The sequence below is a fragment of the Dendrobates tinctorius genome, unplaced genomic scaffold (assembly GCF_039654945.1).
Source record: "Dendrobates tinctorius isolate UK_male_01 unplaced genomic scaffold, ASM3965494v1 ptg000026l, whole genome shotgun sequence".
Taxonomy (NCBI): Eukaryota; Metazoa; Chordata; class Amphibia; order Anura; family Dendrobatidae; genus Dendrobates; species Dendrobates tinctorius.
Genome location: NW_027361694.1, coordinates 20,062,501 through 20,089,236, shown reverse-complemented (window position 1 = coordinate 20,089,236; position 26,736 = coordinate 20,062,501). Strand labels below are relative to the sequence as shown.

The 26,736-nt window shown below is 46.4% G+C and overlaps 1 protein-coding gene across 3 annotated transcripts in view; it reads right to left on the bottom strand.

The window, feature by feature from the left end:
- UGGT2 (UDP-glucose glycoprotein glucosyltransferase 2) overlaps positions 1 to 26,736 on the bottom strand; it is a 548,948-nt gene that overhangs the window by 157,040 nt on the left and 365,172 nt on the right. For all 3 annotated transcript variants that reach the window (XM_073569568.1, XM_073569567.1, XM_073569569.1), the window contains exons 27-29: positions 26,510 to 26,696; positions 23,722 to 23,880; positions 2,459 to 2,544 (exon numbers count right to left, since the gene is read on the bottom strand). In XM_073569568.1, the coding sequence (XP_073425669.1) occupies positions 2,459 to 2,544; positions 23,722 to 23,880; positions 26,510 to 26,696 (432 nt within the window). The remainder of the gene's footprint in view (positions 1 to 2,458; positions 2,545 to 23,721; positions 23,881 to 26,509; positions 26,697 to 26,736) is intronic.

Sequence of the window (26,736 nt, the reverse complement as noted above, 5' to 3'; positions counted from 1 at the left end):
GACTTTTTGAAATGCAAATTACTTCTAATCGTTAGCGGACACCATGTCGTGCTTAGAGTGCCCCTGTGTACCTAAACATTGGAGCTTCCCAACAAATGACCCCATTTTGGAAACTAGACCCACTAAGGAACTTATCTAGATGCATAGTGAGCACTTTGAACACCCAAGTGCTTCACAAAAGTTTATAACGCAGAGCCGTGAAAATAAAATATTTTTTTCCCCTCAAAAAATTATTTATTTTTTAGTGCGCAATTTTTTTATTTTCACAAGGGTACCAGAATAAATTGGACCCCAAAAGTTGTTGTCCAGTTTGTCCCGAGTACACTGGTACCCCATATGTGGGTGGGTAACACTGTTTGGGTACACGTCGGGGCTCGGAAGGGAAGTAGTGACATTATGAAATGCTGACTTTGATGGAATGGACTGCGGGCATCATGTTACATTTGCAGAGCCCCTGATGTACCTAAACTGTGGAACCCCCCCACAAGTGACCCCATTTTGGAAATTAGACCCCCCCCAAGGAACTTATCTAGATGTGTGGTGAGCACCTTGAACCCCAAAGCGCTTCACAAAAGTTTATAACGCAGAGCCGTGAATATAAAAAATAATTTTTTTTCCTCAAAAAAAATGATTTTTAGCCAGCAATTTTTTTTTCACAAGGGTAGCAGGATAAATTGGACCCCAAAAGTTTTTGTCCAGTTGGTCCTGAGTATGCTGGTACCCCATATGTGGGTGGGGACCACTGTTTGGGTACATGTCGGGGCTTGGAAGGGAAGTAGTGATGTTTTGAAATGCAGACTTTGATGGAATGGTCTGCGGTCGTCGTTACGTTTGCAGAGCCCCTGATGTGCCTAAACAATAGAAACCCCACACAAGTGACCCCATTTTGGAAACTAGACCCCCAAGGAACTTATCTAGATGCCTGGTGAGCGCTTTGAACCCTCAAGTGCTTCACAGAAGTTTAGAACGCAGAGACGTGAAAATAAAAAAAAATTTTTTACCACAAAAATAATTTTCTAGCCCCCAATTTTTTATTTTCCCAAGGGTACCAGGAGAAATTAGACCCCCAAAGTTGTTGTGCAATTTTTCCTGAGTATGCTGATACCCCATATGTTGGGGTAAACCACTGTTTGGGCACACGTCGGGGCTTGGAAGTGAGGGAGCACCGTTTGACTTTTTGAACACAAAATTGGCTGGAATCAATGGTTGCACCATGTCACGTTTGGAGACCCACTGATGTGCTTAATCCCAACCCTAACCATAACCCTAACCACAAGCCTAACCCTAATTCCAACCCTAACCTTAATTCCAACCCTAACCCTCTTTCCAACCCTAACGGAAAAATAAAAATAATTTATTTTATTAGTTGTTCCTGCCTATGAGGGTGATAAACGGGGTTTATTTACTTTTCATTCTACTTTGATCACTGTGAGAGTTTATCACAGTGATCAAAATGAATGAAAGTAAATTGCAGCCGGCGGGCACACTGCGCATGCGCCCGCCATTTTCCAATATGGCGGCGCCCATGGTCCGGGACGGCGGCACATAGCCGCTGTCATTCAGTGGCGGGGGGCAGATCGCCCCACTTAACTGGTGGGGGGGGGGGTCAGATCGGTGTCACCAGCCATGTCCGATGCTACAGCAGCGTCGGACATGGCTGGATTGTAATATTTCATCAATTTTCATTGATGAAATATTACTATCGCTCTGATTGGCTGTTAAAAGTGAAACAGCCAATCAGAGCGATCGTAGCCACGTGGGGGCGAAGCACAAAGCCCCCTGTATCTTAGGGTCGGGTGACCTTTCAGTGACCTAGGTCACCCGACCCGCAGGGGGGCTTTAAAGTCATGACGCCACATAGGTGTCACTGGTTAGATTGGTACCAGTTTTCATGACGCCTATGTGGCGTCATTGGTCATGAAGGGGTTAATCTAACTATTCCTGTGTTGCCCATTCAAAATTTTTACCGTAACCAGGTTCCTCATATGTTCTCATACGCTTTATGCATTTAATAGCCCTCTGTGTCTGTACTTTTACATATTCTGGCTGATAACCGGTTAACGCAGCATTACATGAACGCCCGATTGCCTACATTATGGCTGGTCCGAACAACGAAAGCAATTGTTACCATCCACCTTTCATGTCTCCCCTATTTTCTCATAGACTGTTAGCTTGCGAGCAGGGCCCTCATTCCTTTTGGTATCTGTTGATCTTTGTGTTTAATGTTTTGCTGTAATGTCTATAGTCTGTACAAGTCCCTTTTAAAATCTAAAGTGCTGAGGAATATGTCGGCGCTATAGAAATACAATTATTTATAAGGTGCATCCAGCAGATCTATGAGGTTGTTGCAGACCTAGTTTCCAGCTGTGCAATAGTTTATAATTTTAAAAGGTAAGAAATACTTAATCTATGCTTCACAAAAAATTAACGTTATGTACTCTAGTACTCTAATACGTACGAAACTATATGGTAAATATCTTCTGATCTTCCTTTACGAAGCCGCAGCAGCCATGCCCCTGGATTGGCCTTCAACTGGAAATATCCCTATTAGGTAAAAAACAAGAGCTTAGATCTATAATAAAGCATCTTCACTTTGCTTAGTACAAATTTATAGTAATTTACAAAATTCTTCATAAAAAAATTCCTATACAGTAATTTTATATATAGAATATGATTTTTTCCATCAATTTGTTAAACTTTCATTTAAATAATGAGTAAAATATAAATTCGCTATGCTAGATTTTAAAAAATGAGTAAAGGTTTCTAATGTACGGAGCATTAATGTAAAAAGTTCAATTTCATCTCCATTTATGTTCCCGCTTTTGCAATGGACCAGCATATACTAGGACTTAATGTAAAAATCCAGCAGTAAAAATTCTATATTTTTATGTAAATAGAACATATCGGGCAATCTTAATTCTTAAAGGGGACAGATCATTAGAAATGTGTTTATTAAACTACCATATATACTAGTGTATAAGACTAGATTTTCAGCACATTTTTTGTGCTGAAAACGCCCCCCTCAGCTTATACACAAGTCAATTGTCTCAGAGGGCCGGCGGGGGAGGGGAAGCTGCGGAGCAGCGGGTCACAGGAGGCAGGAGCCGGCGGCTGCAACTGTGCCTGCTGCTAAAGAGAAATGAATATTCATTTCTCTTAGGGTGTGTGCACATGTTGCGGATCCGCAGCGGATTTGGCCCTGCGGATCCGCAGCAGTTTCCGTTGCGGTGTACAGTACCATTAAATTTAATGTAAATTTAAAAACGCAGTGCCCACGGTGCGGAATTTTCCAAGTGGATTTGCGGCGGATTTAAATCCGCAGCATGTCAATTCTTTGTGCGGATTCCGCAGCGGTTTGGCACCTACTCCATGACAGGTGTCAAACCGCAGGTTAATCCGCACTAAATAAGCAGATAAACTGCAGGTCTTTTGACCTGCGGATTTATACAAATCCGAACGGAAAATTCCGCAGCAGAATCCGCAACGTGTGCACACAGTGATACCAACAGCCGCCGGCTTCCAGAAGACATCCTAGTCACCTTCCTGCGCGCCATCACTGCATCTTGTTGGTTCCGGCGCCAGAAGCATTTCTGGCGGAGTGATCACGTGGCCCCGCTCATTACGGTAATGAATATGCACGCCTCTCCACTCCCATAGGTGTGGAGTGACTATTCATTACCTTAATGAGCGGTGCCACGTGGTCACTCGGCAGGAAGAGCTACTGGCGCCAGAACGAAATGCGGCGAGGGCGCGGAGGAAGGTGAGTAGGATGTTTATTTTTTGAATATGCATACAAGGATAGGGATAAGGAGCCATGCATACAAGGACAGTGATGGGGGAGCCATGCATACAAGGACAGGGACCAGGGAGCCATGCAAAGAAGAATAGGGGATAAGGAGCCATGCCTACCAGGACAGGGACGGGGGAGACATGCATACCAGGACAGCGATGGGTGAGCCATGCATACAAGGATAGGGGATAAGGTGCTATGCATAGAAGGACAGAGACGGGGGAGCCATGCATACCAGGACAGGGATGAGGGAACAATGCATAACCGGCTTATACACGAGTCAATAAGCTTACCCAGTTTTTCATGGTAAAATTAGGTGCCTCTGCTTATACTCGGGTCGGCTTATACTGGAGTATATACTGTACATCCACACAAAACCATTTTGTTTTCAAATCACATTACACAATGAGAAATTGAAGTTCTATAATTGCCACATGACCTCACTAGTCAATTGTTATATGGCTATGTCATTGGAAATGTAAGTTTTTTGTGGGACATGTTGCAATTTTTAATTATCGTATATACTCGAGTATAAGCTGAGATTTTCAGCCCATTTTTTAAGGCTGAAAGCACCCCTCTCGGCTTATGCTCGAGTCATATACCAGGGGGTTGGCGGGGGAGCGCGGGTGTCAGATCATAGTCACCCCCTCCTGGCACGGTCTCTGCAGCCCCAGCTTCTCCCATGGTCTCCGGCGCCTGTATTCAGCGGTCACTTGGTACCGCTCATTAAAGTCATGAATATGTGAATATTCATGACTTTAATGAGCGGTACCAAGTGACCGCTGAACACTGGAAGAGCTGTGGTGCCGGAGACCATGGGAGAAGCAGGGGCTGCAAAGACGCGCCAGGACGGGGTGAGTATGACGGGGGAGCCATACTATATTCACCTGTCCCACCGCTCTGTCCTCAGCGTCCTCAGGCTGTGACGTTCAGGTCAGAGGGCGTGATGATGTGGTTATTGCGGGCCCTCTGCCTGAACAGTCATTGACAGAGGACCCAGAAGACAGCAAGGCGAGCGGCGGTGGAATGGGGACAGGTGAATATCTCAGGTGCTGGGGCCCTGAACCAGCGGTGACGCCAGCACCTGTCCCTCATAGCGCACTGGTGTCCCCACCTGCTCAGGGCACCGGCACCTGGCCCCCAGCAACGAGAGGTGAGCAAGCCATTTCTTTTTTTATTTGCGGCAGCAGCATATGGGGCCATAACCTTTAAGGAGCAGCATATGGGGAATATTCTATGGAGCATCTTATGGAGTCAAACTTTATGGAGCTTCTTATGGGGCCATAACCTTTATGGAGCAGCATATGGGGTCTATTATTCTATGGAGCATATTATGGGGCCATAACCTTTATGGAGCAGCATATGGGGCATATTATTCTATGGAGCATCTTATAGGCCATTATTAACCTTTGTGCCGCATAATATGGGGCGTATTTTGTATGGAGTATCTTAGCGGCCATCATCAACTGTATGGAGCATTATATGGGGCTCCTGATTCAATATGGATATTCAAAAACACAACCTACTGATGTCTCAATTAATTTTACCTTTATGTGTATCTATTTTTAAGGCTTATATGAGTCAATAAGTTTTTCCAGTTTTTTGTGGCAAAATTAGGGGCCTCGGCTTATACTCGGATCGGCTCGTACTCGAGTATATACGGTACACCATAGATTGTAACTTGCAGTGTACAGGAAAACAGAAAAAATTTGAAGTGCGGCAAAATTGTGAAGCAAAAACCTGTAATTCTTCCATTTGTTGGGGGTATTGTTTTTACAGTATTGATTCTGCTGTCCAGGTCAGTATCATTATGGCAAAACTAAAAACAGATTTTTTTCCAATGTATTAAGGGTGGAAAAAGACATCGGAAAAAAAAAAAACAACAAAAAAACAAATGCGGTCACCTTTTTCAGAGACCCATAACATTTTCAACTATCAACTAAGCTGTGAGAGTACTTGTTTGTTTGCATCCTTAGTAGTGATGAGCGAGTACACGCGTTGCTCGGGTTTTCCTGAGCATGCTGGGGTGTCCTCCGAGTATTTTGGCTTGCTCAGAGATTTAGTTTTCGTCGTCTCAGCTTTTAACGGTGGCAGTTAAGGGGCCTTATTCCTCAGCGCTGCTTTTAACTCCTTTACCCCCAAGGGTGGTTTGCATGTACTTGACCGGGCCAATTTTTACAATTCTGACCACTGTCCGTTTATGAGGTAATAACTCTGAAACACTTCCATCGATCCCGGTGCTTCTGACCCAGTTTTCTCACGACATATTGTACTTCATGTTAGTGGTAAAATTTCAATCAAATAACTTGCGTTTATTTGTCAAAAAGCCGTAAATTTGGCGAAAATTTTAGAAATTTTGCATTTTTCCAACTTGCATTTTTATGCCCTTAAATCACAGAGATATGGCACACAAAAAACTTAAGTAACCCACATGTTTACTTTACATGAGCACAATTTTGGAACCAAATTTTTTGTTATGTTAGGAAGTTATAGGGGTTAAAAGTTGACCAGCGATTTCTCATTTTTACAACACCATTTTATTTTTGCGGTCCACATCACATTTGAAGTCACTTTGAGGGATCTATATGATAGAAAATACCCAAAAGTGACACCATTCTAAAAACTGCACCCCTCAAGGTGCTTAAAACCATATTCAAGAAGCTTATTAACCCTTCAGGTTGTTCACATGAATTTTTTTGAATGTTTAAAAAAATAAAAATGAACATTTAACTTTTTTTCACAAAAAATTTACTTCAGGTCCAATTTTTTTTATTTTACCAAGGGTAACAGGAGAAATTGCACAATAACTTTGGCAGTCCAATTTCTCCTGAGTACACCGATACCTGATATGTGGGGGGAACCACTGTTTCGGCGCATGGCAGAGCTCAGAAGGGAAGGAGCGCCGTTTGACTTTTTCAATGCAAAATTGGCTGCCATGTCACGTTTGGAGAGCCCCTGATGTGCCTAAACAGTGGAAACTCCCCACAAGTGACACCATTTTGCAAACTCGACCCCTCCAAGGAACTTATCTAGATATGTGGTGAGAACTTTGAACTCACAAGGGCTTCACAGAAGTTTATAACGTACAGCCGTACAATTAAAAATTTATATTTTTTCCACAAAAATGATCTTTTCACCCCCAATTTTTATTTTCCCAAGGGTAAGAGGACCCTAAAAAGTTATTGTGCAATTTGTCCTGAGTACACTGATATGCCATATGTGGGTGTAAACGACTATTTGGGCACATGGCAGGGCTCGGAAGGGAAGCAGCGCCATTTGACTTTTTTGGCTGGAATTGAGATCAGACACCAAGTCGCGTTTGGAAAGCCCCTGATGTGCCAAAACAGTGGAAACCCCCCACAATTGACACCATTTTTGAAACTAGACCCCCCAAGGAACTCATCTAGATGTGTGGTGAGAACTTTGAACCCCCAAGGGCTTCACAGAAGTTTATAACGCCCGGGCGTGAAAATAAAAAAATCATTTTTTCCACAAACATGATCTTTTAGTACCCAATTTTTTTTTATTTTCCCAAGGGTAACAGGAGAAATTCGACCACAAAACTTGTTGTCCAATTTGTCCTGAGTATGCTGATACCCCATATGTGGGATAAAACTACCATATGGGCACACGTCGGGGCTCGGAAGGGAAGTAGTGACGTTTTGGAATGCAGACTTTGATGGAATGGTCTGTGGGTGTCATGTCGCGTTTGGAGAGCCTCTGATGTGCCTAAACTGTTGAAACTCCCCACAAGTGACCCCATTTTGGAAACTAGACCGCCCACGGAACTTATCTAGATGTGTGGTGAGCACCTTGAACCCCGAAAGTGCTTCACAGAAGTTTATAATGCCCGGGCGTGAAAATAAAAAAATATTTTTTTTTCCACAAAAATGATGTTTTTACCCCCAATTTTATATTTTCCTAAGGGTCACAGGAGAAATTGGACCCCAAAAGTTGTTTTGCAATTTGTCCTGAGTAGGCGGATACCCCATATGTGGGGTGTGAGAATCATGTGGGAATAGTGGATGAGGGCAGGTATATCTCGCCCAGATTCCTTTCCTATGTGGCCTAGTCTGGTCAGTATCGCACCTGCTTGCTAATGAATAATGGGAGGTGGATATAAAAGGATGCAAGGTGGTTGTGTGAGTGTCTCAGCCTGGGAACACAGAGAGCCTGTCTGTGTGAGAGACACACGTGAGTGGAAGCAGTGCCCACTGCAACTGTGGTTTGGCTGGACGGGAGAAGCCCGCCAGTTGGTAGTTAGGTTTTACTTTGTTTAGTTAGTGCCGGACAGGCAAGGATTTGTTTTAGGTTTTATTTCTTTATGCATTGCTTTCACCATTAATAAACCTGACCCAGTGTCAGTTATACCCGAATCCCAGCTCTGCGCCTGAGTTTCATGCTGAACGCACGTGACCTTTGACCCCAGCAAAGGCGATCCCGGAGTGTTTTATCACATTGTGGTGGAGAACGCGGGCATCACGTTGCAAGCATGAGCATGGAGGACGTGGTGAAAGCACTGGTACAGTCCACCGCCGTCCAGCAAGAAGCTAATCGGGTGATGATGGCCCAGCTGAAGGAGTTGGTGGACATGACAGCTACCGATCGTTCGCTTCTCCAGCAGGTGGCGCAGCGCCTGGCAAGCCTACATGAGGTTAACCTGGAAGCCGAGTCAAGAGTGATTCACGTGAGTCGGTACTGGCAGAAGATGACGACCGAAGAGGACGTCGAGGCATACCTGACCACGTTTGAACGGACGGCGGTACGAGAAAAATGGCCGAAGGCACGATGGGCCGGCCTGATTGCCCCGTTTCTTTCCGGTGAGGCCCAAAAGGCTTATTATGACTTAGAGCCTGAAGCCGCGCAGGACTTTGACAAATTGAAAGCCGAGATCTTGGCCCGTCTGGGAGTGACGACCGCTGTCCGTGCACAGAGAGTGCGTCAATGGACTTATCAGCCGGATAAACCACCGCGGTCCCAGATGTTCGACCTGATCCACGTGACGAAGAAGTGGCTACAACCCGAGGTGTTGACAGCGCCAGAGATAATCCAGAGAGTCGTCATGGACAAGTACCTGAGAGCTCTACCGCCAGCACTGAGGAAGTGGGTAAGCCATGGAAATCCTACGACGGCAGATCAACTGGTGGATCTGGTTGAACGTTACTCAGTGGCGGAAGGACTCCGAGACGATGCTACCCCACCTCGTTCTTCATCTCCACGTGGAACCGGTAAGACTGTTCCAGGGAGTAGGGGAGATGGAAAAATCCCTAAGACAGTGGGGGAGGAAAACGGGACTGCCCGCACTGCGAGGCCGAGAGTAACGAACTATGGTCTAAGCAAGGGGTCCGTTAGGTGTTTCCGCTGCCAAGAGATGGGACATATTGCTGCGAACTGTCCGGTCACTACTGAACCCATGCAGTGCGACGTCACAGACTCTAAAAACCGCATGTCTATGGTTGCACGGGTGGCGAGTGTGAATGCCGGTCAAAAGGATGTGGAAAAACACTTGTGTGATTTAATTGTTGATGGCAAAAATGTGGTGGCATTGTTAGACTCGGGAAGTGTGGTGACTCTGGTGAAGGCCAGTCTGGTGTCAGCCCCGACTGGACCATCAGACAAATTTTCTGTAACGTGTGTGCATGGAGACACCTGTTCGTACCTCACCACGGTCATATGCATTACTACTTCCTATGGGTCTGTGCAACATAAAGTGGGACTCGTCCCGGCGTTATTGCATGATGTTATCCTGGGCCGGGATTTTCCCCACTTCTGGCAATTGTGGGAGAATCAGTTGATACCCCAGGGTAATAGTGTACATGATTCTTCTCCCAGGGCACGTGTGGGTCCCGAACCCCTGGAAGAGGTCTCCCCAGAAGACTCTGGGGAAGAGTCTGCAGGAAATGACCTGCCGTTCCCGTTTTCAGTCATGGCAGGTGATACGGAGGAGACCGGGGAAGAGGAGGAGGCCGACAGCCGTCCACCTCCCCGTTTGCCGGATTTAGAAGTTGAGAAAGATGACTTCCAAAGCGAGCAAATAAAGGATCCTACCCTTTCTCAGGCTAGGACAAATGTAAAAGTGATAAATGGGGTACCCGTAAACCTGGCTCTAGGCGGGCATATCCTTACATGGTTCTGGAGAATGATTTACTCTATCACATAGAGAAAAAGGGGGAAGATACGGTGCAACTATTAGTAGTGCCAAAACCCTACCGGCGGCAGGTGCTGGACCTGGCCCACGGACATGTGATGGGAGGTCACCTGGGAGTCCAGAAAACCACCAAAAGGATATTACACTGTTTTGTTTGGCCAGGCATGCATCACGATATTCGTGTATATTGTGAGTCTTGTCCTGACTGCCAAGCCTCTGCACCTAAGCCCCGGTTCTGTAGCCCTTTGGTACCCCTACCTATTATTGAAGTCCCGTTTGAGAGGATTGGGATGGATTTAGTTGGGCCCCTTCCACGGTCTGCACGTGGACACCAACATATCCTGGTCATCTTGGATTATGCCACTCGTTACCCGGAGGCCATCCCTTTGCGTAACACGGCCACCAAGACGATTGCCAAGGAACTGGTGCATGTGTTTAGTCGGGTCGGTATACCAAAACAGATACTCACCGACCAGGGGACCCCCTTTATGTCCAGGATAATGAAGGAGCTCTGCCGATTGTTACAAATCGAACCGTTACGCACATCCGTGTATCACCCTCAAACAGATGGGTTGGTTGAACGGTTCAATAAAACTCTGAAGCAGATGCTGAGAAAGGTGATAGACAAGGATGGGAAGAACTGGGACTATTTACTTCCGTATTTGCTTTTTTCCATCAGGGAAGTACCCCAGTCTTCCACGGGATTCTCGCCTTTCGAGTTATTGTACGCCCGACGTCCTCGCGGACTGTTAGACGTTGCAAAAGAAACCTGGGAGGGTCAGGTCACTCCATTTAAAACAGTGATAGATCACGTCACACAAATGCAGGACCGTATTGCGGCTGTTATGCCTATCGTCAAAGAACACATGATACAGGCTCAAGGAGCCCAAAAAAGAATCTATGATAGGGGCGCCAAGATCCGTACGTTTGCACCCGGAGATAGGGTGTTGATCCTGGTCCCCACGGTGGACAGTAAGTTCCTGGCAAAGTGGCAGGGCCCCTTTGAGATCAAGGAAAGAGTTGGTGAAGTAAACTACTAAGTATACCAGGCAGGTAAACGGAAACCTGAACAGATTTATCATGTAAATCTGATAAAGCCCTGGAAGGATCGGTCTGCCTTGTCAGCGGAGCTGGCCCGTCCTGTCTGCCCGCATACCGTGCCGGAGGTACGGGTTGCAGAGACTCTCTCGGAGCGGCAAAAGACTGAGGTCAGGCAGTTTCTACTTCACAACCAAAAGTTTTTCTCACAAAAACCCGTGCAGACTATGCTAATGAAACATGACATCGTAACGGAACCTGGTGTCACAGTTCACGTAAAGCCCTACCGAATCCCGGAAGCGCGCCGTGAAGCCGTTTCCCGAGAAGTGAAGGCAATGTTAGAGTTAGGAGTCATTGAGGAATCGCACAGTGCGTGGTCCAGCCCGATTGTGCTAATTCCTAAACCGGACGGCACCATCCGGTTCTGCAATGACTTCAGGAAACTGAATTCGGTCTCAAAATTTGATGCCTATCCTATGCCCCGGGTCGACGAGTTAATAGACCGGTATATTACGACCCTAGATCTAACAAATGGGTATTGGCAGATCCCTCTGGCTGAGGCTGCCAGAGAAAAGACGGCATTTGCTACGCCGGAAGGTTTATTTCAGTATGTGTATATGCCGTTTGGACTGCACGGGGCACCGGCGACCTTCCAGAGACTGATGGATCGAGTCTTGAGGCCACATAGGCGGTACGCTTCGGCCTATTTGGATGACATTGTCATTTACAGCTTGGACTGGGAGACTCACCTCCAGAAAGTACAAGCTGTGATTGACGACCTGTGGGAGGCAGGTCTAACCGCGAACCCCAAGAAATGTCACATCGGGCTAGAAGAAGCCCGGTATTTGGGGTATGTAATTGGGAGGGGTGTTGATAAGATTCAGGCGGTTCAGGACTGGCCACAACCTGTCAACAAGAAGCAGGTGCAAGCCTTCCTGGGGATCGCCGGCTATTATCGCTGGTTCATACCCAATTTTGCAGCCATCGCTACCCCCCTGATGGATCTTACAAAAGGGAAAGACTCCGTCATGATTAAATGGAGTTTAGCGGCTGAAGAAGCCTTCCATAGCCTAAAACGGGCACTTTGCTCTCAGCCCGTACTGGTGACTCCGGACTTCCGCAGCGAGTTTGTGGTACAAACGGATGCCTCTGATACCGGTATCGGGGCCGTACTCTCACAAGTGAGGGACGGAGTGGAACACCCAGTCCTCTATCTCAGCAGGAAGCTGAATAAACACGAGCAAAGGTATGCAGTCGTAGAAAGAGAGTGCCTCGCCATTAAGTGGGCTCTAGAGGCCCTCAAATATTACCTGGTTGGCCGAAGATTCAGGCTGATCACTGACCATGCCCCTCTCAAGTGGATGCACTTGAACAAGGAACGGAATAGCCAGGTGACCCGGTGGTTCCTTGCCCTGCAGGCCTACACTTTTACGGTGGAGCACCGCCCAGGGGTACAGATGGGGAATACAGATGCCCTGTCCCGAGTGCACTGTTTGGCGGGTGTCATTGCTCGACCAGAGTGGTCTGAGCAGAGGGGGGGGGGGATATGTGAGAATCATGTGGGAATAGTGGATGAGGGCAGGTATATCTCGCCCAGATTCTTTTCCTATGTGGCCTAGTCTGGTCAGTATCACACCTGCTTGCTAATGAATGAGAGGTGGATATAAAAGGATGCAAGGTGGTTGTGTGAGTGTCTCAGCTTGGGAACACAGAGAGCCTGTCTGTGTGAGAGACACACGTGAGTGGAAGCAGTGCCCACTGCAACTGTGGTTTGGCTGGACGGGAGAAGCCCGCCAGTTGGTAGTTAGGTTGTACTTTGTTTAGTTAGTGCCGGACAGGCAAGGATTTGTTTTATGTTTTATTTCTTTATGCATTGCTTTCACCATTAATAAACCTGACCCAGTGTCAGTTATACCCGAATCCCAGCTCTGCGCCTGAGTTTCATGCTGAACGCACGTGACCTTTGACCCCAGCAAAGGCGATCCCGAAGTGTTTTATCACAGGGGGTAAAACACTGTTTGGGTACATGGCAGAGCTTGGAAGGGAAGGAGCACCGTTTGACTTTTTTAAAGCAGAATTGGCTGGAATTGAGATCAGACGCCATGTTGCGCTTGGAGAGCACCTGATGTACCCAAACAGTGGAAACACCCCAATTCTAACTCCAACCCTAATCACAACACACCCCTAACCCTAATCTCAGCCCTAACCCTAATGGGAAAATGGAAATACATTTTTTTAATTTTATTATTTTTCCCTAACTAAGGGGGTGATAAAGGGGGGTTTGATTTACTATTTATGGTGGGTTTTTATATTTGGCAGCTGTCATTCGCTTAAAGACGCTTTTTATTGTAAAAATAGTTTTTGCATCACCACATTTTAAGAGCTATAATTTTTCCATATTTTGTCCCCCTGAGTCATGTGAGGTCTTATTTTTTGCGGGACGAGTTGACGTTTTTATTGGTACCATTTTCGGGCACGTGTCATTTTTTGATCGCTTTTTATTCCGATTTTTTGGACGCAGAATGAACAAAAACCAGCATTTCAAGAATTTCTTTTGGGGGGTGCGTTTACACCGTTCCGCGTGCGGTAAAATTGATAAGGCGGTTTTATTCCTCGGGTCAGTACGATTACAGCGATACCTCATTTATATCTTTTTTTAATTTTTTGGCGTTTTTATGCAATAAAAACAATTTTATATAAAAAATTATTTTTGCATCGCTTTATTCTGTGAGCTATAACTTTTATTTTTTCACTGATGACGCTGTATGGCGGCTCGTTTTTTGCGGGACAAGATGACGTTTTCAGCGGTACCATGGTTATTTATATTCGTCTTTTTGATTGCGCGTTATTGCACTTTTTGTTCGGCGGTATGATAATAAAGCATTATTTTTTGCTTTGTTTTATATTTTTTAAGGGGTTCGCTAAAGGGGTTAACTAATGGGACAGTTTTATAGGGCGGGTCGTTACGGACGTGGCGAAACTAAATGTGTACTTTTATTGTTTTGTTTTCTTTATTTCCAAAAAATGAATTTTTTTTAATTTATTTAGCGATTTTTTTATAAATTATTTTTACAAACTTTATTATAATGTCCCAGGGGGACTTAACTGTTATGTGACAGATCATTGATCTGTCACATCACAGATCGCTGTGACAAATCGGCGATCTGTCACAGGCAGTGCTGCAGGCTTCCTTATGCCGGCGCTTTGCAGGCATGAGGAAGCCGCCTCCCTGCAGGCCCCAGCCGCCATTTTGGATTCGGGGACCTGCAGGGAAGGAGGCACCCGCAGCAGCGCTGCACATTGCGCTGCTGCGGGGGTCTCAGGGAAGCACGGAGGGAGCCCCCTCCCTGCCGATGCTTCCCTAAAACCCCGGTACACTGTGATCGTGTTTGATCGCAGTGTGCCAGGGGTTAACCTGTCGGGGGCGGTCTGTGACCGCCCCTGACACATAGCTGACACCCGGCCGCGATCAGCGGCGCTCACGAGGTGTGCGCCGCTGATCGCTATGACGTACTATCCCGTCCATGGGCATAGGGTCCCGGGTCCCATGGACGGGATAGTACGTCAGATGTCAGAAAGGGGTTAAAGGTGTTAAGAAATAATTGTATAGCGCCAACAGTCGTCGGAAAATCTCTGATTTGCCATTCAATTCTCTTTTCCCCGATATGATCTATCATACCAAAGGAGAGAGAAATGGGGTCACCCGATCCTCCCGCCGGCATCCCCAGACCCTCCTGCTCCGTCCCCCAGCCCTCTGCATTACCTTCCTGGAAGAAAATGGAGTGCGCATGAGCAGTGCCCCCGCCAAGATCAGCTGATCGGCACCCGGCAACAATAGGAGATTTTTCCTATTGGTTCATTTTTATCACTATGATAGGGTCCATCACAGTGATCAAAATAAAAAACATAGTAAATCAAACCCCCCCTTTGTCACAACCTTAGTTAGGATAGGATTGGGGATTTGGTTAGGGTTGCGATGGTGTTGGGGGTTAGAGTGGTGTTGGGTGCGATTAGGGTTGTGTTGGGTTAGGGTTGTGTTGGGGTGAGGGTTAGGGTTGGGACTAGGGTTAGGGGTGTGCTGGGGTTAGGGTTCTGTTAGTGGTGGAGTTAGAATTGGGGGGTTTCCACTGTTTAGGCACTTCAGGGGGTCTCAAAACACGACATGGTGACCGCATTCGATTCCAGACAATTTTGTGTCCAGAAAGTCAAACGGTGCTTCCTCCCTTCTGAACTCTGCCATGTGTGTAAACAGTGGCTTTCCTCCCACATACGGGATATTGTCGTACTCAGGAGAAATTGCACAACAAATTGTCGTCCATTTTCTCCTGAAACCCTTGTGAAAATAAAGTTTGAGTCTAAAGCAGACCTGGGCAAAGTGTGGCCCGCGAGCCACATCCGGCCCCCTGGCTGTCTCAGTCGGCTCGCAGAACGAAACAGCCGTGGGGCTGGAAACCAGATGTCCATGGGATGCACGGTGCCCATCCGCTCGCTGTCTCCATTTGCCTCCAGCCACTTCCTCCACCAGTCAGCGTGTGAAACAGCTGACGCGATGACATTTCATCGCATCACCTGTGTACTGCAGAGAGTCAGCACACCGGAGGCAGAGAGAAGCAGAGCACCCGGGAACGGGACTGAGGTGAGTATGTGGTGCTTTTATTTTTTTCATGTGTATAGAATGTTTGGGTGGGCATGGTGAGGCTAAGGTGCTGCACATGGGGGGGGGGTGACGGGGGGGTAACATGGTGCTGCACACGGAGGGGTGTGACATGGTGCTGCACACGGGGGTGTGTGACATGGTGCTGCACACGGGGGTGTGTGACATGGTGCTGCACACGGGGGTGTGTGACATGGTGCTGCATATGGAGGCGACATGCTGCACATGAGGTCGCTATGGGTGTGACATGTAGTGTATACAGAGAGGCTGTTTGGGGCTCCTGCAGTGTATATAAGGAGGCTGTATGGGGCTCATGCATTGTATATACGGAGGCTTTGTGGGGCCCATGCAGTGTATATAGGGAGACTGTGTAGGGCTCATGCCGAATATGAGGGATGCTGTGTGGGGCTCATGCAGTATATATAGGGAGGCTGTGTGGGGCTCCTGCAGTGTATATAAGGAGGCTGGGTGGGGCTCATGCTCTTAATAGGGAGGCTGTGTGGGGCTCATGCAGTGTATATAGGGAGGCTTTGTGGGGCTCATGCACTGTATATAGGGAGGCTGTGTGGGTCTCGTGCAGTATATATAGGGAAGAGTGTAGGGAAGGTGGACTGACGTACAGACCTGTCTGTAGAAGGGCGGAGGTGTAGTGTATAGAAGGTAGACTGTTGTAGTAAAAGAGGGGAAACAGCTGGAGATAGGAAGGAGGGCTGTAGTATTGGATTTTGACCATTAGAGGGCAATGGAGAGCTGTGAGGTCAGGACTGAACAAAAGCCACTGGCTTAGAAAACGGTTGAGTCATGGTGGGCGGGGTTACCAGAACAGAAGTGCACAAAAGAGGGATAGAAGGTTCTGGAAAAGTCAGTCAGCGAAGGGAGCACAGGAAACAAGAAGCACGGCTGAGGAGAAAGGAATTTCCTGAGAGGACTCACAGTTGTGCCAGTTATGGGGGGTGGCCCTGACAGGATTAGCCGCAGACAGAGACAGCAGAGGCCACAGACAGAGAGCAAAGAGGGCCGCAGACAGATACAGCCTGGGGTACCACTAAACCGAACGGACTCGGACTGGTGAAACGCTGTGATGATAGGCCTAGGGCAGCCACAGTGACAGAGCCGCGAGGGACGTCCATTTGTCAATGAAAGAAAGTGAAGGTACCTGGGCCAGTGTACGAAGTCAAGCAGCTACTGCGGGTAGCTGAGGGAATCGTCAAGCGGCTGCTGTGTGCGGCTGTGGAGAGTGACGAGCAGCTGCTGTGTGCGACTGTGGAGATTGTCATGTAGCTACTGTGTGTGGCTGAGGGGATTGTTGAGCAGCTGCTGTGTGCGGCTATAGGGATTGTTGAGTAGCTGCTGTGTAAGGCTGCGGAAATTAATGTGCCGTTGCTGTGAGATGCTGTGGGTCGTGGAAGGACGATCAATAAAGAAGACCTGTTGAACATGATCCTGTCGCTGTCTCAAGTCTGTCTACGGCAAGTAACGGACCACCCCCCGGTCGGTTGCCCTCATTCCTACCTTACCTACATTTGGCGTAGTCGGCAGGATCTTCACCGCAAATACAACATCTTCAGCGGTAAACCTGCCTTGAAGATTCAAAGGACCCAAGCTGAACGGGTTGAAGATCTTTTCCTGTGGATTACAAACTGGACTGTGAATTGCTGGATTTCTGCAGGTGGATCTGGAGCGAAAAAGGCCTTGTTAAAAATGGCTGTGGCGATTTGGTGCCAAAAAGCACAGGATTTTGCAGCCACCTTGGACTACCAGGAACAGCTGCTAGAGGAGCTGTTGCCGATCGTCCGTGCGGAGTCATCGGGCCTGGAGGCTGGCCCTGCCAGACGGCAGGGTGAAGAACATCGGCTGCTGGAGGAGCTGCGGGATGGACTGTCGGGAGCCGCGGTGCCGGGGAAGGTGAGCGTTACTCCGGCTCAGCCGGCGGCACCGCAGGCAGACCCCGCCCCCATGCCCCGTGTACTAGACAGGCCCCAGGGCCCTGACACCTGCCCCCGGCCTCCCCGCCTGACCTCCCGTTCTTCAGCGACCCCAGCCCTGGATGACTTTGCGGCTCCTGTCAGCAATCCTGAGCCGCCCCGCGGCACCTTGTTCCGTGTCGCCGGCACGGAACCGACCTGTGGCCGCCCCTGCCGCACTCCATCTTCCGGCGGTGGCCTGTCCATCAGGGCCTGCCGCCATTTGGGCTCCTGCTGCGGCCTTCTTGCTGGAGCCCGCGGCTGCCTTGATCCCTGCTGCGGCCTGCTCCTCGGCCTACCTGCCGATGCCGGTGGCCGCCTCTGTCCCGTCCGTGACTCTGGCTGCGGCCTGCTCCCCAATGTCCGCGGCCACCTCTGCCCCGTTCTTGACCCCGACTGTGGCCCACCCACTTGACTCTGCGGCCTACACCGGACCCTCCGCCTGGGATGCAGAGATTATTGAGTAGAAGGAGGCCAAAGAGCAGGAGGTGTGGGCACTGTTACACGAGAAGGAAGAGGCAGTCATGACTATCCCTCAATCATATGGGCGGCTTGTATATACTAACACCGCAAAAGGCTATGAATTTATCCGGGACCTCGCCACTGGCCACAAAGACTACCTCACTGTGACCCCCGTCAGACATGGACGGGCTCTGCGAGAGGGAGACCCAGTCTCCTATTAAAACGAATACTGCCCATGCGGCTGCTATGCGGTAGCAGTCATCACCTACCCTGAGGGGTATGAGCCTCCATAAAAAGAGACAAGGACTCCTGGGTCTCGGGCATCAGGGGACACTCGAGGCCCAGAACATTTCAAGCATCCCGGGGACTTCACGGCTGTGGAGTTCCCTGCTAATTGGCGAAACATCGGCTGCCAGGAGGTGGCCCGGAGTATCTTTCTAAATGGACTGCCGGGACTGTTGTGTGCCACTGCATGACTTAGGGACAGTTTGAAGTCCTCAATTGGGTAATAAGTGCCCACTCCTGGTGTAGTGGGGATGCATACAGGGGAGTACTCTCTTCAAAGGAAGGGGGAGCACCAATGTTCATAATATTTATGTTTTGGTTAAAAGGAAAAATGTTATGCCTAAAAAAAAAAAAAAACTTTAGTATATATAGCCAAGTTTGAAATGTTGAAGTGTTACCTAAAAAAAAAAAAAAATGTTCAACAGGTCCCGGGTACTGCGAGCAAAGAGGAAAATGCCAACCATGATTGAAATTGATGGGATAGAAGAGACAGATTGAATCAGAGTAGACAACAGTCCCCAAGTACCAGACGTATACCCCAGAAGGTTAGGAGGACGTTGACGATGACCTGGTAGGTCATGACGTTAAGAGGGTGACAGAAGGGGAGAGCAGTGGGAGGTACACATCCGTAGAGTAGTCCGGATGGACCTAACCCAACCTGAAGGAATTGTCATGGTGGTGTACGCGCTGGCGAGTAAGCCGTGAGCTACTCGGAGCATGATTGCTCCCGGTTTGGTTCAGCCCCCGTGTATCGCGGGCCTGGCTCAACAACCGGTCCGACAAAAGGTGGGAAAGTTTCAGAACGGAAATTAGGGAGACCAGATTGTCGAGGACAACAATGGATAAAGGAAGGAAAGTGTAGGGAAGGTGGACTGACATACGGACCTGTCTGTAGAAGGGCGGAGGTGTAGTGTATAGAAGGTAGACTGTTGTAGTAAAAGAGGGGAAACAGCTGGAAATAGGAAGGAGGGCTGTAGTATTGGATTTTGACCATTAGAGGGCAATGGAGAGCTGTGAGGTCAGGACTGAACAACAGCCATTGGCTAAGAAAACTGTTGAGTCATGGTGGGCGGGGTTACCAGAACAGAAGTGCATAAAAGAGAGAAGGTTCTGGAAAAGTTAGTCAGCGAAGGGAGCACAGGAAACAAGAAGCACGGCTGAGGAGAAAGGAATTTCCTGAGAGGACTCACAGTTGTGCCAGTTATGGGGGGTGGCCCTGACAGGATTAGCCGCAGACAGACAGAAGAGGCCACAGACGGAGAGCAAAGAGGTCCGCAGACAGATACAGCCTGGGGTACCACTAAACCGAACGGACTCGGACTGGTGAAACGCTGTGATGATAGGCCTAGGGCAGCCACAGTGACAGAGCCGCGAGGGACGTCCATTTGTCAACGAAAGAAAGTGCAGGTATCTGGGCCAGTGTACGAAGTCAAGCAGCTACTGTGGGTAGCTGAGGGAATCGTCAAGCGGCTGCTGTGTGCGGCTGTGGAGAGTGACGAGCAGCTGCTGTGTGCGACTGTGGAGATTGTCATGTAGCTACTGTGTGTGGCTGAGGGGATTGTTGAGCAGCTGCTGTGTGCGGCTGTGAAGATTGACAAGCAGCTGCTGTGTGCGGCTATAGGAATTGTTGAGCAGCTGCTGTGTAAGGCTGCGAAAATTAATGTGCCGTTGCTGTGAGGTGCTGTGGGTCGTGTAAAGACGATCAATAAAGAAGACCTGTTGAACACGATCCTGTCTCTGTCTCAAGTCTGTCTGCGGCAAGTAACAGACCACCCCCCGGTCGGTTGCCCTCACCTACAGATGTGTGGGGCTCATGCCGCATATGGGGAGGCTGTGTGGGACTCATGCCGCATATAAGTGGCTGTTGGGGGGCTCATACGATATACAGAAGGGAATTAATTCGGGTTCAAATGATATAGGGGGATGTCACCATACTTAATGCTGCTCAATATAAAGTGATAATTAATATTAATAAAAATTATCAATAATATAAAAATTATAATATATTAATATTGAGCAGAATTAATTTCGGCCTGTTGGTTCGGCCCTCCACAACAGTCACGATCTCATGTGGCCCCTCTGGAAAATTAATTGCCCACTCCTGGTCTAGAGTAAATTTTTTGTGAAAAAAAGTTAAAAATGTTATTTTTTTCCTTCCACATTGCTTTAGTTCTTGTGAAGCACTTGATGGGATAATAAACTTCTTGAATGTGGTTTTGTGCACCTTGAGGGGTGCAGTTTTTAGAATGGTGTCACTTTGGGGTATTTTCTGGCATATTAACCCCCCAAAGTCACTTCAAATGTGATGTGGTCCTTAAAAAATGGTATTGTAAATTTGTAAACGAGAAATCACTGTTCAACTTTTAACCCTTATGCCCTAACAAAAAAAAAAATATGTTTCCAAAATTGTGCTGATGTAAAGATGACATGTGGAAAATGTTATTTAACTATTTTGTGGGCTAGGACTCTGATTTAAAGGCACAAAAATGAAACGTTTGAAAATTGCAAAAGTTGTCAAATTTCTGCTTTTTAAATAAAGGCAAGTTACAGCAAAGAAATTTAAACATGAAGTACTGTACAATATGTCAGAATCAGTGGGATACATTGAAGCCTTCCAGAGCTATAACCTAATAAAATGTCAGTGGTCAGAATTGTAAAAAATTGGCTTGGTTATTAACGTAAAAATTGGCTCGGTCACTAAGGGGTTAAACTCCAAATGGCAAACAGTTGCTTAACTTTTTATTGGGATGGAAGTATTTTACCCTGCTCCGGTACCTTAAATCGAATGTACAGAAATGGGTAATTTGAACAGATCTTTATTCAGGGATTTGAACTCTTACCGTGCTTTCATGTGTAATACTGTATCAGATCATCTCCCTGTGAAATCCTAGCAGCGAATTGCTTATTGTACTTTTCTATATTATACTATACTGAAACACCGCAGCCGAGATCATTGCAACAGATTCATTATCCACCATTACACTATGGCGCCGTTTGCGCTGTATCTCTCAAGTACAGCGGTTTCCCTTAATGTTTATTTTACATTTGACTAAAGTGCAATGCAGCAAGCCATCCGCACAAACAAAAACAAAATATGTACTTATCTAATGTATGAGAATCGGAAGAGATCCAAAACCCATCATGTCGGTGCAGCTGCAATCTATCATCCAGTGGAAACAAAGCCCAGCCACGAGGTCAGGTTTGTCATTATTGCTGCCTGCTGAGTAAGCGGTTACAATTGTTTTCTCCAGGAATATGAACATAGTAAATCTGGTGTAAAACTAGGGCAAACCCCGGCCCCTATAAAAACAGATGACTCCATGATGCATAATATTATAGCCATATCTGGCATGTTGCCCAGACTGCCAAAAGCAAATCTTTCTTAGGCTGTGTGCCCACGTTGCGTTTAAGCGTTTCCGTGGCGCTTTTAGATGCGCGTTTCTGATGCGGAAACGCTTAAGAAAAGCATCCAATGTAAGCAGAATGGAATCCGCACATGTTGTGCTAATGGTGTGTTTTTTCCGCAGCGGAAACGCTTAGCGGAAAAAAACGCAGCATATTTATTAGTTTTGCATACAATACAATTGTATTCCAAAAACGCATGCAAAACCGCTTAACAATAGCGCTTCATAAAACGCATGCATTTTCCCGGGAAGAGGATGTGCTTTTCCGCTCAGGAATATTCTGCTTCAGAAACGCTACGTGGGCACATAGCCTAAGTCTAGACAAATCAAATCTCTCATTTAAAGCCCCAGTGGAGCTTTTTTTTTTCTCTTCACCACTGGAGTGGGGCCACTAATGTAAAGCAAGTACCCTGCCTTTAGTAACATACTTACCAGCCCCCTTCTGCTTTTCCTAGTGTCGCTCTGGTCATGCTGTAACAGTCACAAGCTCTCAGTGTAAGTCTATGGGATCCTCGTTCTGGCCTCATCCTGGCTCTCATAGACTTACATTGAATAGTGACCTTCGGCTAGCTTGGCAAACACTGGAGCGATCCGACAGCTTACAATCTGCAAAAGATGACCGGAGCGGCGCCGATGACAGAAGAATATGGCGGCCTGTAAGTACAGTATATTACTAGGGACAGGAAACTTTCATTAGTAAAACCACGCCAGCAATAAATAAAACAAAACAAAAACTGGAGTGGGGATTTAAACAGTTTGAACATAGAGAAATTACTATGCTATTTTTTTCTTTTATATATAGATCTATTTTAACCTTTTCACGACATGCAACACATATATAAGGCGCTGCGGTTGCTGCACTCTCGCAAAGCGAAGTATATATATATGGTGCCACTATTTCCAGACTCAGCGCTGCATCGAGCGGTGACCGAGTTAAGATGGCTGCCATCTCGGACAGCAGGCCATCCTTGTACATATAGCCCTGGGGGCTGCACGACCCCCACACCCCTTGCATCTGCTATTGCTGGGATTGGCTGATTACCCTAATTCTGACCAGACAATCACAGTGATGCCACAATAAAGTTTAAAAAAAAAAAAAAAAACAACATGTGACATGCTGTGATTGGTGCGGTCTGAGAGAGCATATGTCAGCTGTATAGATCAGTAACACTAGAATTCCGTTTTTTTTGGTCGCCGCTCCATTGCAATAAAATGCAATCTACACAAAAATGGTATCAATAAAAATGTCAGCTTGGTGCACAAAAAAATAAGCCCTCACCCAGACCCAAATCATGAAAAATGGAGACACTACAGGTCTCGTAAAATGGCACCTTTTTTTAAAAAAAAAAATTTAACAAATTTTGGATTTCTTTTTTCCCCACTTAATTAAAAAAAATCCTATACATGTTTTGTGTCTGAACGCATAATGACCTGGAGAATGATAATGGCAGGTCAGGTTTAGCATTTAGTGAACATGGTAGAAAAAACAAAACCGTGGAATTGCATTTTTTATTTTTTTTGCAATTTCACTGCACTTGGATTTTTTTCCCCCATTTTCCAGTACAAATGTTAAAACTAATAGTGTTGTTCAAAAGTACAACTTGTCCCACAAAAAACAAGCCCCCACATGGCCATATTGACTGAAAAATAAAAAAGTTATGGCTCTGGGAAGAAGGGGAGCAAAAAACGGTAATGGAGAAACTGAAGTATGCCTGGTCGTTAAGGGGTTGTCCAAGTTTGAGAGCAAGGTCTTCTTCCACTTGAAATGACTGCAGACTTCTGAATCATGACACAGCGCAATGTGTAAAGTAATGAACATGTTCAACCACAGCTTCATTCAAACCGGAACTCCAAATCCTTACTCGGGGAAACAGAAGATGTCCCATCGGTCAGACTCTCCGCAATCTGCAACTTATCTATCAGCTTTTAGAATTTAAGCCAATTACGGGCAGAAATCACTTTATTAACACACTCACCAGGTTAGCCATGACTATAGTGTCTACTATGACTGGATGATTCTTCATGCCCAGGGTGAACTGGAGACCTCTAGGTGGTTGTCCTGTTGTCACATCAAAGCAGTGCCCCTCCAGTAAAAAGTACTCCAATTCATAGTTTGCTGTAACAATCCCTTCTACCTGGAAAACACAAGTGTTCGGTCATGTGGCCTACTAGCCAGTTACAGTGCAAACCAGATAAGTACGAGGTTCTGATCGCAGTAATTCATCTGGTCACTGTCTCATTCTAACCTGGGAAGACGAGTGTTACTGCTGTGTTAGTCCTCTTTCACACTTCAGTTTTTTACAGTCAGTCACAATCCGCCAGGTTTTGAAAAAAACGAATCCGCAATTTTCTTTTGAGGATCTGTTTTTTTCCCCATTGACTTCCATTATTGGCGGATTGTCGTCAGTTGCATCCGTTTTTTTTGCGGATCCGCCAAAAGTTGCTGTCCGTCACCATCCTCAAAGATTTAAAAACGGAGCTTGCAACGTTTTTTCCTCTGCCAGATCCTCCAGACACTGTTTTAACCCGAAATTCTTTCTGGGTGCTCTCTCCCTCTCTCTCTCCTCCAGGCTGCGATTCCTTTAAAATTCTTCTTTTGTCAGATCCGTCAAAAAAACCTGACGGGTGGCATCCGCTGTCATCAGTACTACAACGGATCCACCATCCGTCCTTTTGGCGGATTTTGACTAATGCAAAAAACTGAAGTGTGAAAGAGGCCTTATCGGCTAGGGAAAGCAACACTACTTTTTATTTGCACAAGTTTTAGTCCTATATAGAAAATAAGTAAAACATCTGAAACATGTTTTGAATGCAGATAATCTATAGACTGCACATTTGAGACTTCTGCTCCAGTAGACACTATCAGCAGCAAACTACCATTCATAGGCAGGAAATGACAGGGGGACAAGTAACCTGTAAATAAAAGAATGACTAACACAACAAGTTGAAAAGTTAATAAGCCAGGTGAAGACATACTAGGCGACTTTTTATGACAAATGTTTTAAAGGGCTTGGAGAAAAATAGCTTTGCTTAAAAAAAAAAAAAAAAAAAAAAAAAAAAAAAAAAAAAGGTTGACACTCCCACCATGGCATTAAAAAGCGACTCTACGTTTATCATGCAAACGCTACCAGGTGCCTTATCGTCACCTGGTCACCTGGCATTTCCAGTATATCTGCATCCTTCTGGCTGCTGCAGTCTCTAGGACCAGGGCTGTGGAGTCGGAGTCGGAGTCGTGGAGTCGGAGTCGGAGCTCATTTTGGTGGAGTCGGAGTCGGAGTTGGAGTCGGTATAAAATGGACCGACTCAGACTCCTAAAATATATAATAAATTGGGCACAGTAGTTCAATGCAGGATGTGCTGAATATTTTTTCATAGGAGTTTGGGAAAGTTATGAAATGTCCTATAAATGGCTGTTCTATTCCTGATCTAAGGCTACATTCACACACAGCGTTTTTCCTGTGTTTTTTGAGGATACGATTTTCAGCTGCAAAAGTTGATCATCTTTTTAAAAAACTGCATCACCTGAAAGGTTTTTGAGCTCATAGATAATGTTTTCAATAGCAAAAACAGATTAGAAATCTGCTCTATCCATTTATCCATATCTGTCTATCCATATCGTATCTGTACCAAAAAGAATGAAAACCGGGTAGTACACCAATATATATTCTGTTCTATCTAAATATCTTGATTATTGGATCATAAAAATGATTAAATGTCTGAGGTTCACATTGTACTACAATAAATTTTTCACTTAAATATAAGCAATATGTGTGGGAGTCGGAGTCGGAGTCGTGGAGTCGGTGTAAGGGAAATTGAGGAGTCGGAGTCTGAGTCGCAGGTTTGGCTTACCGACTCCACAGCCCTGTCTAGGACCTTTCCCAGAGCCTGTGCACTGCAGTACTTTGCTCTGCCCTCAATAGGGCAGAGAATTAAGCTGCGCAGGAGCCGCAACAGAAGGAAGAGGATGTCATCGAGTGAAGATGGGAGGTGCCGGACCCGCGACACCCATCAGACCGGACCGCCCCCCGGGGGAGCATAATCTAACTTGTCTTTCTTATCATTCAGGTTACATCGGGGGCTTATCTACAGCATTACAGAATGCTGTAGACAAGCCCCTAATGGCGGTGGCCACAGCTTATATGCTAAAAAGGATGTGACAGGTTCCCTTTAACATAATGACAAATTCAAGGTTTTTTCCTTCTTTTAAAAATTGTTTAAAAAAGCATTGTAAATACATTAATGAATAATTAGTGTGCACATGACAGAGCCAAATAAGTGCTGGCAGGGCATAATTATTTGCACTGACAACATTTCAGCTCCATAACCAGTTAGGCGGCGATATTGCTCATCCTCAGTATTGATACAACTTGGGATTAACAAGACAGGGCCTTATTCACACGGACATTATGGATCCAAGATGGATGTGAATGATCCTCTGAATAAGTGCATTTTTAGCTTGTTTAAGCCATCAGGGACCAAAGATGTTTGAGGTCAGTATCAGTTTGAGACCAAGGAGATAAGTCTCTGCTGGATCTCCTGACTTTAACTATTAATACAATCCCAGATTAAAGTATAAAAGCAGTAAGTCATACATGCCTGGTGGTTCTTCTATAATTTTAGAAAAGTCCCATATACTTCATACATTTATCACTGAAAAAGCATTGCAAGATTTCATGCGGATTTAGTATCAAATAATAAAAAAAATGGCTGTTACAGTAGAGACTAATCAGCATTACAGCAGTAAGGTGGACAATGACGACTCACGTCTTCTAGATGGATGTTATCGAGATCACATGAGCTGTGCACCACTTCTACAAGCCAGCTCTCTGGGGTGTTCATGTTCAGAGTTAGCAGAGGGGATTCGGGCATGTCCAGGAACTTAGCAGACGGACCCGGAGAGAGACTGTTACTTAAAAATGTCAACTCTGGTTCGAGCACAAGACGATAAAAGCTGAAAAAAGTAAAAGGCATAAATCAGATGTGTTGATATG